At 43.9% G+C, this 14,887-nt stretch overlaps 1 protein-coding gene across 3 annotated transcripts in view; it reads right to left on the reverse strand.

Annotated features, from left to right (window-relative positions):
* The window catches only part of ASTN1 (astrotactin 1), a 361,638-nt gene that overhangs the window by 95,839 nt on the left and 250,912 nt on the right, over positions 1-14,887 (reverse strand). For 2 of the 3 annotated variants that reach the window (XM_015099329.3, XM_042229135.1), the window contains exons 12-14: positions 11,184-11,350; positions 7,865-8,059; positions 6,299-6,426 (exon numbers count right to left, since the gene is read on the reverse strand). In XM_015099329.3, coding sequence (XP_014954815.2) covers positions 6,299-6,426; positions 7,865-8,059; positions 11,184-11,350 — 490 coding nt within the window. The remainder of the gene's footprint in view (positions 1-6,298; positions 6,427-7,864; positions 8,060-11,183; positions 11,351-14,887) is intronic. The other variant, XM_042229137.1, reaches the window with a different exon arrangement.

Genomic DNA, 14,887 nt, shown 5'->3' on the forward strand with positions numbered 1-14,887 from the left:
CTCAGGTAATCAAAGATAAGTTACTTGAAACTCAGAAAGGGTTTTCAGTATTCTTCCTTTCAGATGCTCTTGTTTTAGGGCATTAAGCTTTGTGATGGCAGTTATACTTCTGCATACTCCGGCTTTTAGCCTTTATGTTAATCGTAGAAGCATATAAAGGAAATTCTAACTTTACAAGTATAAGACTGCAGTCACAGGCCTCCAAGGTATGTTTTCTTAGAGTTATAATGTGCGTGTTTTGTAAAACTGTTCTATGAAGCACATGATCTCTACTGATGCTAGCTCATCAGCTTGCTGTTATTTCAGAAACTCTATTAATAAAAAGACAGCAAGCCTGATAAATAAAGTTTTTTTTTCAATATATCAGAAGACATTCCCTTTAAGGGAATTGTTTCTTTCCTAGCAGGAAAAGAAAAGGGCAGGAAATCAGGAGGTGGGACCTGGCCAGGGGACCTAGTGGTTCCCAGCATTGCATCTGTAAAGTGAGCAGCTGAGCTGAGATGACCCCTGGCTTCCTTTTCAATTCTGTAATTCCAATCAGCTGTGTGAGTTGGGGCTCGGCAACTCATTTCTTTCAGTTTTTGTATCTGAAAAATAGGGGAGAACGGAATTCATCCAGGCTACTTTATAGGTAGGTTATCAGGACAAAATAAAGTTACAGGTATAAAAACCCATGGAGAAAATATGAGGCATCATAGAGATCATTACCCCTAATTGTGTGAACCTGGCATTTGTTAACTGATGTTTTTGTTATAAATTCCCAGGCCTTAGTTCAGGTCAACAGAAGGAGGAAAGCAGAAAGTAAGCTTGGATGTTGGGGGTAAGCAGGGGTGCCAGTGTCTCACACTCAGCCAGGTTGAGCCAAACATCCGAACTCCATTACTTCACTGCTAAACAGCAATTCTACTGAGTGCATTTACCCTACACCACAGTCAGGGAAACAGTTACGTAACTGTGAATGCTTGGGAAATGATGTTCTGTGCTCACTTACAGATAATACTTCCATTAGTTAAAAAGAAAGGGATATTTTAAACTATGTATTTTCTTGCTGAGTCATAGGGTTCTTTCTCAGTGTGACCTTGCAATGCAGTGAGTTCTAGTTGCTTCTTCTATTATGATTTGGGATATTTTTGTGAATGACTTTTTTTCCAAACAAAATATCTATTTTCTCAAGAGAGGAGATTATTTTTCTGTTCATACGGTTGAAAAAAGAATGAATGAATAGACCTGTGTGAAAGAAAGAAAGGAGGAAAGGAAGAAAAGAGAAAGGAAAGCAAGCAGGCAGGCAAGGAAGATAAGGAGGAAAGAAAACAAGGAAGGAGACAAGGGAGGGAGGGAGGAAGAAAGAAAATAAGGAATTTAGTCTACTCCTGTTATTTTATTGAAGTGTCAAGGGGACGTTTAATCCCCAAAGTGCTGAAGATAAGAGTCTGCTTCCTTTGAATGAACTTCAGGAAATTCCAAAAAAGCCCAGAGCTCTGGATCTCACATAGCATTTCTTGATTATGGCACCCAATATGCCCAAGAATGTGGCCTCCTCTATCTACCTCCTTGGTCCGCTGCTACACTCTCTTCTTTTTCTCAGCTGAGAGACTGAAAATCAAATGGATAATGGCCAGGCCACACGTAACACTAGAACTCTGACAATCTACAGCAACCAGCCCAAGAAGCGAGCCTACCACCTCTAAGTCAGACTCATAGGAAGTCAGACCACTGTCTATTAAAAGTTCAGCAAGCCAAACAATAACTCCTGTAACAATCAAGCCAAAATCACCAGGACTTGATTAAGACTTGAATAATAACTGACAGCTTCCCTAGTTTTTGTTCTTGCTTGCAAGTTAGGTTCCACCAGAGAGAGTCAAATACATCTCCTAAACATTCACCTAAGAATACCTCCCTCCTGGTGAGTTGGGTCATCTACCTGCCAACAGCCTACATGGCAATCAGTGCCTATCAGAAGCCCTCCTTTTTTCCCACTTTACAGCTTTCCTATTTCTCTGTCTCTTGGTCTCTGCAAAAAAGCAGGTGATGGTGGCTGACTCCCTCGCTGTATGTAAGTAGCCTTCACCTGTTTTCATTTTGTTGGTCTTCATTTATTTCCACATTCTCATAACACCCAGAAAGGCCAGTAAAGCTTTGAGTTCTTAACTGTTTTGATAAGGAGGAAAGAAGTCTGCAAGATAAAACACATACATCAGTAATTTTCCAGTACATTCTTTTATTTTTGGCTGCACTGGGTCTTTGTTGCTGTGTGCAGGTTTTCTCTAGTTGTGGAGAGCAACGCTGAGTCTTGGCGTGTGAGTCAGTCTAGAATAGGTCCCCATTGTGGTCCAAGAATCCCTGAGGGACCCTGAGATCTTTACACAGAATATTCAAGGTCCTGCTTTTTCCAACTACAGAAAGCATGGGTTTTCTTCATATACTTTGACCCAAACAATATATTAAAATAAACTGAACGCAGAGGTGAGAATTCAGCTGTCTTCTATAAAGTCAGCCCACCAGGGCTTCCCTGGTGATTCAGACGGTAAAGCGCCTGCCTGCAATGTGGGAGACCCGGGTTTGATCGCGGGTCGGGAAGATCTTATTCACTGTGGTGTGTGGGCTTCTCATTGCAGTGGATTTTGCTGTGGAACACAAGCTCTAGGGTACGTGGGCTCAGCAGTTGGGGCACACAGGCTTAGTTGCCCTGTGTCTTGTGGGATCTTAGTTCCTGGACCAGGGATCATACCTGTGTCCCCTGCACTGGCAGGCGGACTCTTAACCACTGGATCACCAAAGGAAATCCCTCCAGTATTTTCTTTAAGCCAATAATTCTGAAAGATGCAAGCATCTGTTATGTGTAAAAGGATTCTCTAGTTAAATAGATTAGGGAATTGCTGGACTAAGTAAAAGGTATTTCTTTAGGGCAGGACTTCTTGGAATCTCTTCCATGCTCAGGTGTTACAAATTGCTGAGACGTTGATGCTATAGTCTTTCCAAAGAAATCTGAAGGCAACCTACTTATGAGTGGAGCACTGTTTTTTCATAAAAAATAAAATAAAATGCTTGAAAATGCGGATGTTGAAGAATTTGAAGATCATTTTTTGCTCTAAAATCTTGTAAGCTTAAAGTTTTAAGGGGATTTAGACCTATAATAGTGCATAGTGAGACACGCTATGACATTCTCTGTATGACTCTCAGGAAAGATATAATTAAAATGCTACCAGAACTAGAAAATAAATATGGAAGAAATGTGGTCAACAGTCTCTTTAACTGATTATTATTTTTTTTCCAAATATGTATGCATTTGGCGGGTCTTAGTTGTGGCACACAGGGTGTGTGTGTGTGCGCTCAGTCCCTCAGTTGTGTCTGACTCTTTGCAGCCGCGTGTACTGAAGGAGAAAGCAGACAGAGCCTGACTCCGTCTTAGGCCAGGCTGTGAACATTAGGCTACACGCACAGTCACCCTCCCAGTGGATTCTGAACTTCGTGCCCAGTGTCTATAGAAATGGCATACAGATGGAAAACCAGACCCCCTGGATAAAAGAGCCTCAGGACTTGGACTTGGGCTCCCCGTTGCCTAAAAGAATATGCTAATTATCTCTGTAACAGAACAAAGTGGTAAATTCCATTATGCTTATCAGGATATGACTACAGGCCTATTGATAAATATCCACTGTTTATCTATTCTTGTGACACAGGAATCACGGGTTAACTTTGATTGTATCTCTCCTTTACCTTGTCCAGGCTAGTTTCAAGGAATCTGGGGAGATGGGTTTGAACAAGTACACTTAGGGTATATAAGGTTTTCACAAAAACTGGTCGGGGTCCTTGGCCAAGAGGAGACTCTGCTTTGGGCCCACTGGTGTAATAAGCTGCACTCCACTATCTGCATTGTCCTTCTGAGTGAGTTTGTTTCCCGGAATGCATGGCTACAACAGTACTGCAGCCCACCAGCCAGGCTCCTCTGCCTATGGACTTTTCCAGGCAAGAATCCGGGAGTGGGTTGCCATTTCCTACTTCAGAGGATCTTCCCCACCCAGGGAACAAACCTGTGTCTCTTGCATTGGCAATTGCAGCATGCAAGCTCTTAGTTGCAGGATGTGGGATCTAGTTTCCTCACTAGGGGTGGAACCTGGGTCCCCTGCACTGGGAGCGTGGGGTCGTAGCCACTGGATCACCAGGGAAGTCCCCCTTTTAACTGGTTCTTCTAGTTATTCCAGGCTTTGAAAAAACAAGACTTACATCAAAGGAAATGCCTACTCTTAGTCTAACTGGTATCACTTTTTAATCAAAATAGGTTAAAAAATAAAAGGCTGGGAATAAAATTAGCAGGTCACAAAAAATTCTCTCTATACTTTTAGGAATGCCATTGCCTCAAACCATGAAAAAGAAGTGTCCCACCAGGACATCCTTTTCCTTTGCTCTCAGATATGCTAAACCAGGAGGGGTCCAAGGACATGGGGAAGAAAGATATTTCCCTTGTGGATGAGAACCAAGTTTGGATCTTTTTCTTCTTTCCAAAGATGGAGATTCAGACACATGTTTTCCTGAGGTTTCTCAGACCTGTTCACCTTCCCCCACCCCCAAAGTTCAGGTAGCATCCAGGACTGTGTCCTCCGGCCTGGCATCTTAAGTCCAGCTCCCTACTTCCACGTAAGTTCTAACGTGTGAGCAAGTTGTCCTGGTGACTCACTAAACAGAAGCCAGGTGGTTTAGTGGTGGTGTGCAGCCTGTCCCGCTTCTGTGTGCCATCTCACACCTCCTTTACAAGGCATTTTACACACGCTCAGGAAGTGTTTCTCAGCAAATGACGTGGAAACAAGAAAACCAGATTGCCAAACACTAGCAGTGTAGGCTGCAGTAATACACCCAGAGGTGCACTTTAATTTTTTCAGACGTGTGTGTGTGTAGGCACATATGCACATGTGCAATATTTTAGGAGGCAGCTTATTTAGATTTATTTCCAGTACAGAAAATATCTAGTTGTTTTCTCTCTTGTTCTCTTTCCTTCCGCTATAAGGGAGACACAATTTGGGAGCTTGAGTGTCCATATTTTCTTTCTCCTTTGGTATATTTATTTATTTACTAAACATTCATCTCACTATGCATCAGGAACTGCTCTAAAAACGTTACAAACATTTATTCTTTATACTAATCCTATCAGAAAGACAACGTTATAACATCCCTTTTTTACAGGTTAAAAAAACGGAGGCACAGAGAAGGTAAGTAACTTGTCCCAGATTGCACAGCCAGTGAAGAGCTGAGAACTGCTGTCAGGCCCCAAGGGCTGAGCTAGTAATCACTGCGCTATGCTACCTCAGATGGACCTGCTTCTAATCCCATTCCAGTCTAAAGGAATGTTTCAGACACGATATCTGAAAAAGGCTCACATTCAGTTCAAGCCATTCTTCAGAAAAGAGGGTAATAAAGGGGATAAAGGTCTAGAATAGGGAAGACATAGAATGGAGAAGGAAGAGGAGCATGGAGAAATGACCAGAGCTGACAGCAGACGAGCTCGTGTCCAGCCTTCTAGTAAGTGATGCCGAGTTCCCAGCTGGCTGCCTCGTATGGGTCCCTGGAAACCTCTGAAGTGTCTTCTTTGGTCCAGGAAGCACTCACTGGTGTCTTCAGCGGCACAGAATGGAGAAGCATCCCCAGGTATGCCCACCTCTCCCAAGCACCCCATGTCTTCATCCATAATGAGCCCAGAAGAGGAGTGCCATTGGGCTCAAAACAGCATTGAGGAACAGGTGCTAGGATCTCCATTTACAGTGGGGGCCATGATACCCCAAGAGGCTGTACTGTCTAACGTCACACAGCTAGAACGCAGCAGAGCTAGGACTCGTTTGACAGTCAGACTCAGGGTCATTGACAACAAAGCTCTATCCTTTTCTATTCCCTCACACTGCTCTCTAGGCACTGGTCAGGGAAACCCAGCCATGCAGATGACAGATACTCAGCCTCGAAGCAATCCACCTTCTTTCTACCTCTACTCTTGACCCGGTCACTTCCTCTAATCCATTGAGAACTCTTAACTCTTACATATCTATTATCTCATTTGTTTTCAGAGCATCCTAATAAAGCTAGCAGGGAAAGGTATTATTATGGCCATTTTGCAGATAATTATGTAATAATATTGGCTGTTTTACTGACAAATAATCCTGCTGATGTTCAGTTTTAGGACTGAGCTTTTAGCGTGTATCAAGGAAATCACAGGCTTTGAAACCAAGATAAGCAAGGTCAAGACTCTTGAGCTCGTAAGGTCACAGGGAGCTGCTTGCTTCCGCCAGTTAAGTAAGGTGCATGGTACACTCACCAGTCAGGAAGTCGGGGTCTGGGGTGGGCTCCGAGATTTCCTCCAGGCACTGATTCTCCAGGGGGACAGTGGCCACCACAAGACCGTCTGGCAGTTGCTGGTCTAAACCTCGAGCAAAGTTGTTTTGCCTGAAAACAGAAGCAGACTTTCATCTCTGAGTATTCAGGTGAGCCCCAGTCCTCAGTGGGGGAGCTGTATCTCAACCCACGGAGGACCAAATATTCCCCTCGTGGTGAACCCCACTCAGTGTACATGTCTCAAGTAAGATTCGAGTGTGAGAAGTAAGGTGAGGGCTGGGGGGAGAGGTCTACTTACAAGATAGAGAATATTCTTCCCTCCCTTCCAATTCTTACTCCCTGAGCCCCTCTCCACAGAGCAAACGCAGCCACCACAACATTCCCTATGAGACCTCACTGCTTACCATTGGCAAATGAGGTCCCAGGATAAGAGGAGAAATTTAATAAAGTCTACTGTCTGTAATAGAAAGCGCAGCTGACTCCAAGAACTAGCTTGAAAATTGACTATCGGATTTTTTCTTATAAGAATCCAGACCCAGCTTGCTATCAATTGCTGGTCCATATTGTAACACTTTCATCATCACCATCACCTGAAAAGCATGGGTTCTGAGGAAGATGTACTCAATAACCTAAGCTAGATGAAGGACAGGGCGCAAATGGAGAATCTCCTAGAAATAGTGTAAGTCAGTGGTTTAAGACATTTTGTTCTATGGATCCTTTTACACTCTTAAAAATAACTGAATGCTCCAAGTAGGTTTTTTTTTTGTATATCTATCAACACTTACCATTTATCAATTTCATATTATAAAATGAAAGAAAAAAATTTAAATATTTATTGATCCATTTTAAATGATAGTAATAAACCCATAAATGTTGTACATATACACAATGGAGTATTACTCAGCCATTAAAAGAATTCATTTGAATCAGTTCTGATGAGATGGATGAAACTGGAGCCGATTATACAGAGTGAAGTAAGCCAGTATACTTAACTTGTTTTGAATAATGATGACAAGTGGCAATACTTCACACTTTTTGCAAATTTATTAAATGTCTGACTTTATGGAAAACAGCTGAATTCTCACCTCTGCATTCAATTTATTGCAATATGTTGTTTGGGTCAAAGTATATGAAGAAAACCCACGCTCTCTGTAGTTGGAAAAGGCAGGACCTTGAATATTCCCTGCAAGGATCTCAGGGTCCTTCAGGGATTCTTGGACCAAAATGGGGACTTATTCTAGATTGACTCACATGCCAAGACTCAGAGGGATGACAGAACCTGGGCACTTTGTGGTGCCTTCCATGGAAAATCTTACAGTCCCTGCCTGGACAAGTTAAAATTTACTTAACACTTTACTGTTCATGATTCTTGGGTTCTGGAAGAAGGAGTGTAAACCTAGAAAAGACCAGGGGGTAGAAAGTAACCTATCATTTTAGGGTTGCATTTACATGGATCCAAGATACAAGACTTTATGCTGGCTTTATGGCCCATCAGGGACAAGATTCATCAACAGCCCTGAATAACCAGCTCTGTGGATGTGGGGTTCACCTGAACGTTCCTTTCAGCACCTGTCCAGCCGCCACTTCCTTGGAATGGTTATTGTAACCAAAGAACATCTCCCCAAAGAGGGTCTGGTTCATGGGAAGCTCTCTGCTTTCCCCACAGTCACCTCCCTCTGGGCATGTCTCCGTGATGAGCTGGCAAGAGCGTCCGTCCACACCAAGCTTGTAATCCTCGATGCATCTAGCACAGTGGAAAACTCAAGATAAGAAGTTATTCCATCAATAAGACATGCAGCCAACTCCCAGGTTGGGGGAAAAAAATGCCTTCAGAAGAGTGTTGGATCGCCAAAGATTATGAGTATCCTGAATTGATTTTGTCCCCTTTATAACTCGGTTTCTTAGGTCTATAAACGGCGTCTCCTTGCATTATGTGATCATACAGAACCTCTCACCTTTCCTTCGCAGATAAATACTTTCCAGAGCTCTGTAGTTCTCTCTCCTCTACACGTATGATTTCCCAGATATGGTAAGAAACACTGGAGATAAGCTTATAAATGAATTAACATATTTATCACCCACTCCTTGGAAACCTTTTTCTTTTTTTAAATTGGAGTATAGTTGTTTTACCATGTGAGTAGACACATTTAAATCTGAGATGTTCTAGAGCCTTTCTCCAGAACAATCTATATGGTCAGACTCTGCATTTGTTTGGAGGGTAATTAGGCAGCAAAAAGAATGACACTTAACAAATTAATAACTTTCTAATCTGGTCCTGTGACAAGTCAACTAAGAAATTAAAAAGATGGATCATCTCGCAGCTGTGTTCTGTTTGAATATGTCCAAACACAAGATCAACCCGTATTAACTCCCCCTTCATTCAGAGTAGCCTTCCTGAACGAAATAGTTACTAGGACATGCTGTGTGGACACCTCCTGGGTGTCCTCCCCATTAAGCATGTGCAGTTACTCTAATGGATGAGCAATACTAATGTTGGTAAATACGGGTCAATGACCCGTAAGTCATTAATGGGGCTCTATTTGTAGTTCTAGTGAGAAGAACATAATTTGTTCCTTCAAGTAAGAAATATTTTGATAAAGCTGTCATTTTAAAAGCATATTGATTTAATTTGGGTCTCTCCTTAGAAGCATTCCAAATTTAGAATTTATAGATATTCATGACATTAAAACACATCATTTATTGCTATCTACAGTAAATATTGCAATAAGATAAAGACCTCTGTTCTAAAGAGAGCAACAAATAATCATAGTTTTAAGTGCTGAGAAGCAATTTTATCATGGCAATAATGCTGCCCTTTACTGAATGACCTTGAATCAGTTGACTGACCTCTCAAAAGCTCCAGTTTCCACATCTGTAAAAGTGGGAAAAACAGTAGCTGCTTGGTTGGGTTACCGAGAAGATTAAGATAAAGAAGGTGCCTAGCTTCTAATAGGTGCTCATTAAATGTTGCTATCCTCATTAGCAGGGGTGCAAATGGAGCCTATGTTAATGCAACATTGTTGCATCCCCCATTTACCATTTATATATCCTGTGAACAGGTGTAAGCAGAGCCTTTAATTATAAGCGCATGTGATTTGGTCTTCCTAAAGAACCTCAAATCAAGGACTTCTTTTGGCAGGCTATATATATAGTGGCTTGGAGAGTGCTAAATATACATGTGTACCAAATTCTGATGAAATAGGAAAGAAAAGTCCAGTTAGGGACCTACTGCATGGTCTAAGCAACAGACTTGAGACCCATGAAGGAATGAAGGTTCCCTCCCAGTCCACCCTGAGCATCTCGACAACTTGCCCTTTCCCCCGCCCCAACTCCACCATTCTTTGTGCTCACGGCTGCACATTGTTGTTCAGCTGGCCAGCCGTGTCTGGTTCTGTGCAGCCCTGTGGACTGCAGCCTGCCAGGCTTCCCTGTTCTTCACTATCCCCCGGAGTTGGCTCAGACTCATGTCCATTGAGTCAATGATGCCATCCAACCATTCGTCCTCTGTGGCCCTGGCTGTGTGTCCCACTGTAAACTCCTCTGAGAGGGAGGAGAACAGACCTCACATCCTGCTCTGTCTCCTACAAGTGACACTTAACTAGGTTGTCTGCACAGAGTGGGTGCTCAAACACGTTTATTACATAAATGAGTGCGATGCAACTTTGGCTACATTTACTTCATTAATTGAAGTGGGTCAATCATAATGATACCATTATAGACGCATTGAGATCAAGCTTCCATTTATGGAATGGGATTTTACAAAAAAAAAAAAAACAAAACAGGAATATTGCTCAATTGCAAAGAAAGAAAATAAAATGAAATATAATAAAATAACATTACTAGTCCCCTGAATAATCTTCTCATGATTATTACTCAAGGCAGGCACTGGCTTTTAGCAACAATCCAGCATAGCTTTATTCCTATAAACACTGATTTGCATTGCAAGCCTATTGGATTGTGAGATCCTTGAGGACAAGAACTACATGTCCTTCATCTTGGCAGCCCTGTGCCCAGCAGGGCATGTGGCATAAAATCAGTGCTCTCCCTGACAGGCAGGAGAGGAGAGACAGGGAAGGAGGCAGGGGGGAGGTGAGCTGGAGGAAGAGGGGGAGGAAACCACGGCTGCAGAAGAACAGGCCAAATCTTTACTTGCTTTATAAATATACCATGAAAATATTTTTAAATATAATTCCAGTCAGTGGTATAAATTTAAATTTTGAGGGAACTGCAGAATCTTTGAAAAAACCAGAGGGGGCCTGAATTCTAGTGCTCATCTTCCCACTTAGCAACTCCCCAGTCTTGAGGGTCTCAACCTCACAGGTGCATCACTGAGTTTTTGTCAACTGTAAAATGGAGCGGCATCGCCTGCCCTCATGGGGCAAGCCTTAGAACAAATGACGGGACCAAGCCGCTCCATGGGAAATGGCTTTTTACACTGAAGATTGTCTATGTCTAAGGGAGTATGGCTGCACCAAATGCTGGGACTTCGGCTGCAGAATTCAACCATGCCTGCACTCCCACCTCTTCCCTTCTTTGATACGTGATTAGCTTTACATAATCTTCCCCAGGCTTTTGGACCACAGCATGCTACTGCCACAAAGCAATTAACATAGCACCACAAAACACAGTTTGGAAATTCTAGCGTAAGCCGGCAATGATTTAAGGGTTTTTCCCTCATAGTCAGTGCTGACATGGACTTTCCCTGAGTTTCCTCCCAACTCTGACTTTACAAATGCTTCTCTTCAGTCCTGAAGGCAGTTTCCTCAGACGCTAAGGGCTCGCCTAGGTCGACCAGTTCTCTGTGATCTACTTTTCTGAAAGTTCCACATCCCAGCCAGCAGCTTGGCCTCGAGGGTAGCTCGACTCACCCACAGAACATGAGGATGTTGTACACGGCGGGGTCGTCCGGGAAGGGCGCCATCTGCTGCAGACACAGCTGCTCACAGCCCCCGTTGAAGCCATCAGAGCAGTCCACCCCAATGTGGCGGTCGTAGCAGCCGGAGCTGTCCTTCATGGGGCTGAGTCCAGAGGGACACTGGCACAATCAGAAAGCATCCACACAGGTGGGTGAGCCAGGGGCCGGGGTTCTCTGGGAACCAGAGTGTAGCCACTGATGCCTATTTTTAGCACTCAGACTTGAAACCATCAACACTGATAAGCAGTGCAAGAATTTCCCACTATGCTGGACTCCCTGTAAAAGCAAGGGACCTATTTTGACCTCTCGCTTCTTCTCTCTGGGCACAGATCAGACACATCTGCATTAAAGCTGATCCCTCCAAGCAGGCTGGAAGGGAGCACGGTGGCAAGACAGTGCTAAGGTGCTCTGGCCTCCCAGCTGGGCCTTAGGCTGGCAGGAGAGTGGAAGCGATGGGCCAGAACTAAAATGCATTCGCAGGGATTCCTTTGGGCAAGGAGCAGGGAGTGCTTCTGTTTGGACTTTGGATTAATAGGACTTTATTTTTTACGTTTCAAAGCACTTTGTCAACACTGGTGATGGATGGCAGTGCTGGAGAGTGGACTGAGTCAGGACTGCAAGCTGGAAGAAGGAAGTGGATCTCCTCCATGACCTTGAAAGGAGGTTTGACGGACCTCCTAGAGACAGTGGCTGCACTTGTGATGTTCAAGGGTGCCCTGGGGAAGATGCACAGTCAAGGGCGTGTCCTCTAAGACCCACAGGGACCACACTTGGGTTTCGGCTTTACCCCAGTTCCCTGGACATTCAGGGTAAAACATTTAGCTTTTTTCTACACTGCCGTGTCCTCCATAAACTTCTCAAGAATGACAGCAAAGGAGGTGATCCAGGAAGAGGTAACTGGTCAGGTCTCAGGGAGGACAGGGAGGCTTGGGGAACAGTAGGAAGGCTCACAAGGCACCCATGGTAAGCCAGGCAGTGGCCAACATTCCTACATCTTACTTATATAACCCTCACAGCATCTCATAAGGTAAGCAGGCTGATCATCCTCAATTTACATGTGAAGACACTGGGGCACAGAAAGCCTAACCTTCCTAATGTCACATGGCTGATCACAGGAGGACCATCCTAAAACCCTGGCTGGCTGGCTGTGGAGTCCGTGACTTGGATGCACCGTCATCACCTCACAGCAACATCAGGCTCTCATGCAACAGTCACTGTAAACTGAACACTTACTAGTAGCTGTTGCTTTGTTACGTGCTAAGTCACTTGAGTTGTGTCTGACTCTTTGCGACGCCATGAACTGTAGCCTGCCAGGCTCCTCTGTCCATGGGATTCTCTAGGCAAGAATACTGGAGTGGGTTGCTATGCCCTCCTCCAGGGGATCTTCCTGACCCAGGGATAGAACCTGTGTCTCATGTTTACCTGCACTGGCAGGTGGATTCTTACCACTAGCACCACCTGGGAAGCCCATATTATTCTCATTTAATAGACTTGGAAACTATTAGCATTGCCAGTTAATGCATAAACTTCTCACCTCACTGGACTCCGTCTAAAAGCCAATGGATATATTTTTTTGCCAACCCACTTCCTCTGTCTATGCAATAGAGGCTGTATGTCTGCATTACAACTGAGTCTTTCCAACAGGATGGAAGGAGACAGATAACTTGCCCAGGGTCCAGCAGTCTGTATGGGGCAGATCTGGGCAGGTCTGTCTAGATCTGACCTACTATCAGCTAGCTAACACGCTCCTTCAAAACTAGAACCAAACCAAAAAATGCCTTTAAAAACTCAGTGGAACCCTGTTAAACACTGCCCCTCCTGCCCTGCTCCCTGGCTAGCTCCTGCTCCTGGTTTCCAAGCATCCTGGCCTAGTAGCCTGGAGCTGTCGCAGGTGTGGCCCTGAAAACCCACCTCCCCACCCTCCACGCTTGCCAGTTGAAGATCACAGCAGGATGCGCTCTGTTTGCTGACACTAATTCTGCAATTTCCCAAACAAATGCCCCCCCCCCCCACCAGGGGCCTGCCAGGCTTCCAGCCTGGTCCATCCCCTCTCTCCCCACGAAGCCAGCTGGAGTGCTGGAAGGTGACAGCATTTAAAGATGCTTCCAAGGGCTTCCTTGTGCCATGCAAACCCAGATGTTTCAGATGCTGGTAAACAAGCAAACGAGGCAGCTGAGGATTGTACCCCACATTCTGTTAGCCCCCCCAACTCATCCATTTTCTTGGCCACCCAGCTGTTAGGCCAGATGTGGCACCAGAAGGGAGCTGGCTTCACCGCTGTGAGACTGCCCAGGCATGGATGTGGGTACTGAAACATAGATGTTTGATTGGAATTAAATGGGCTGCACTGGTTGCCACGAGTTCTTTTTTTTTCCTTCTATGAAGCTTGAGAAAAGCCATCAGAGAGACAAAGCCGGTGCTCCTGTTATTCCCACCTCATGAGGTTTCAACCCTTGTACCAGCTAGCTGTCTCGGTCATCAGCCAGGACTCCCTATCTTCTCAACCACCCGCTTTGTTTCAGAATGCCCCATCAAGTGTGATGTTTGACAAAGATGTCACCAAAGAAACCCGAGCAGGCTTTGTTCCAGAATGCCCCAAACCTAGCACATGGGCATCTTGCCAGGCCCTGGTGTCAGATAACCATCACTGTGCCAAATTGGACCACCTTATGTTTACACTTTCTCAGGAGATTTGGAAAGAAGACAGAGTTAGTTGCCTTGTCCAAGCTGGATATTCTTTTCTCCTAAGCAGAGCTAAAAATAATAATAACAGCTATTGGGAATTAAGCAATTCTATGTGCAGAACAATCTACATAATTATCTTCAGTCCCAACTACACAATTAGACTCCCCCCCACCTCATTTCATAAAAGAACAAACTTAGACTCTGAAGGATTAAGTGGTAACTTGTTTAAAGTCACAGAGGTGGAAAATGGCAGAATCAGAATTTGGACCTAGTTCTATCTGACCCCAAAGTTCAGTTGTGTCTTTTCCACTCGGCCATGCTGCTTCTCAAGTGTGAAAAAAACCTGGATCTTGGGATCACTAGAAAATAACTCAATGTGTCAACAAAGAAATCCTGCAGATGTGTTGTTTATCTGATTGTCTTAAGCAACTCCTAGAGTACATTCTGGAATCAATTATGGATTTGTAGATTCAGTCTGATATTCTCTCTCTCTCTCCTCTTCTCTTCACACACACACACACACACACACACACACACACACACACACACACACACACACACCCCGTATTATGGGTGCATATATTTATAGGACAAAACACTGCAAACCATTCAAAGCAATGACCGTGAAGGCAAGACAAGATCCTCAATCACTAAAAAAGATGCAATTATCTCTACTGCACTGTAACTTACTTGGGTTGCAGTTCAAAGTAAAACATTTTTGAAAGATTTCCAGGAAAAAAAAAAAAAGCTGAAACCAAAAATAGTTTTCTTCTTAACCCTTGTTGAACCAGAACTCCCATCCCCAAGGAGTCGAATCAATCCAATTTCCCATGGTATAAATTTGCTTCTGTTTTAGCCTGAATATTTTGTGTGCTGTTGTCATTACATTTTGAGATTCTTAAAATCTGTATGTATGTTGTAATTAGCCTCCAACTAAAATAAATAAATCTTTTTAAATGAAAAAAAAAAATC

The sequence above is a fragment of the Ovis aries genome, chromosome 12 (genome assembly GCF_016772045.2).
Source record: "Ovis aries strain OAR_USU_Benz2616 breed Rambouillet chromosome 12, ARS-UI_Ramb_v3.0, whole genome shotgun sequence".
NCBI lineage: Eukaryota > Metazoa > Chordata > Mammalia > Artiodactyla > Bovidae > Ovis > Ovis aries.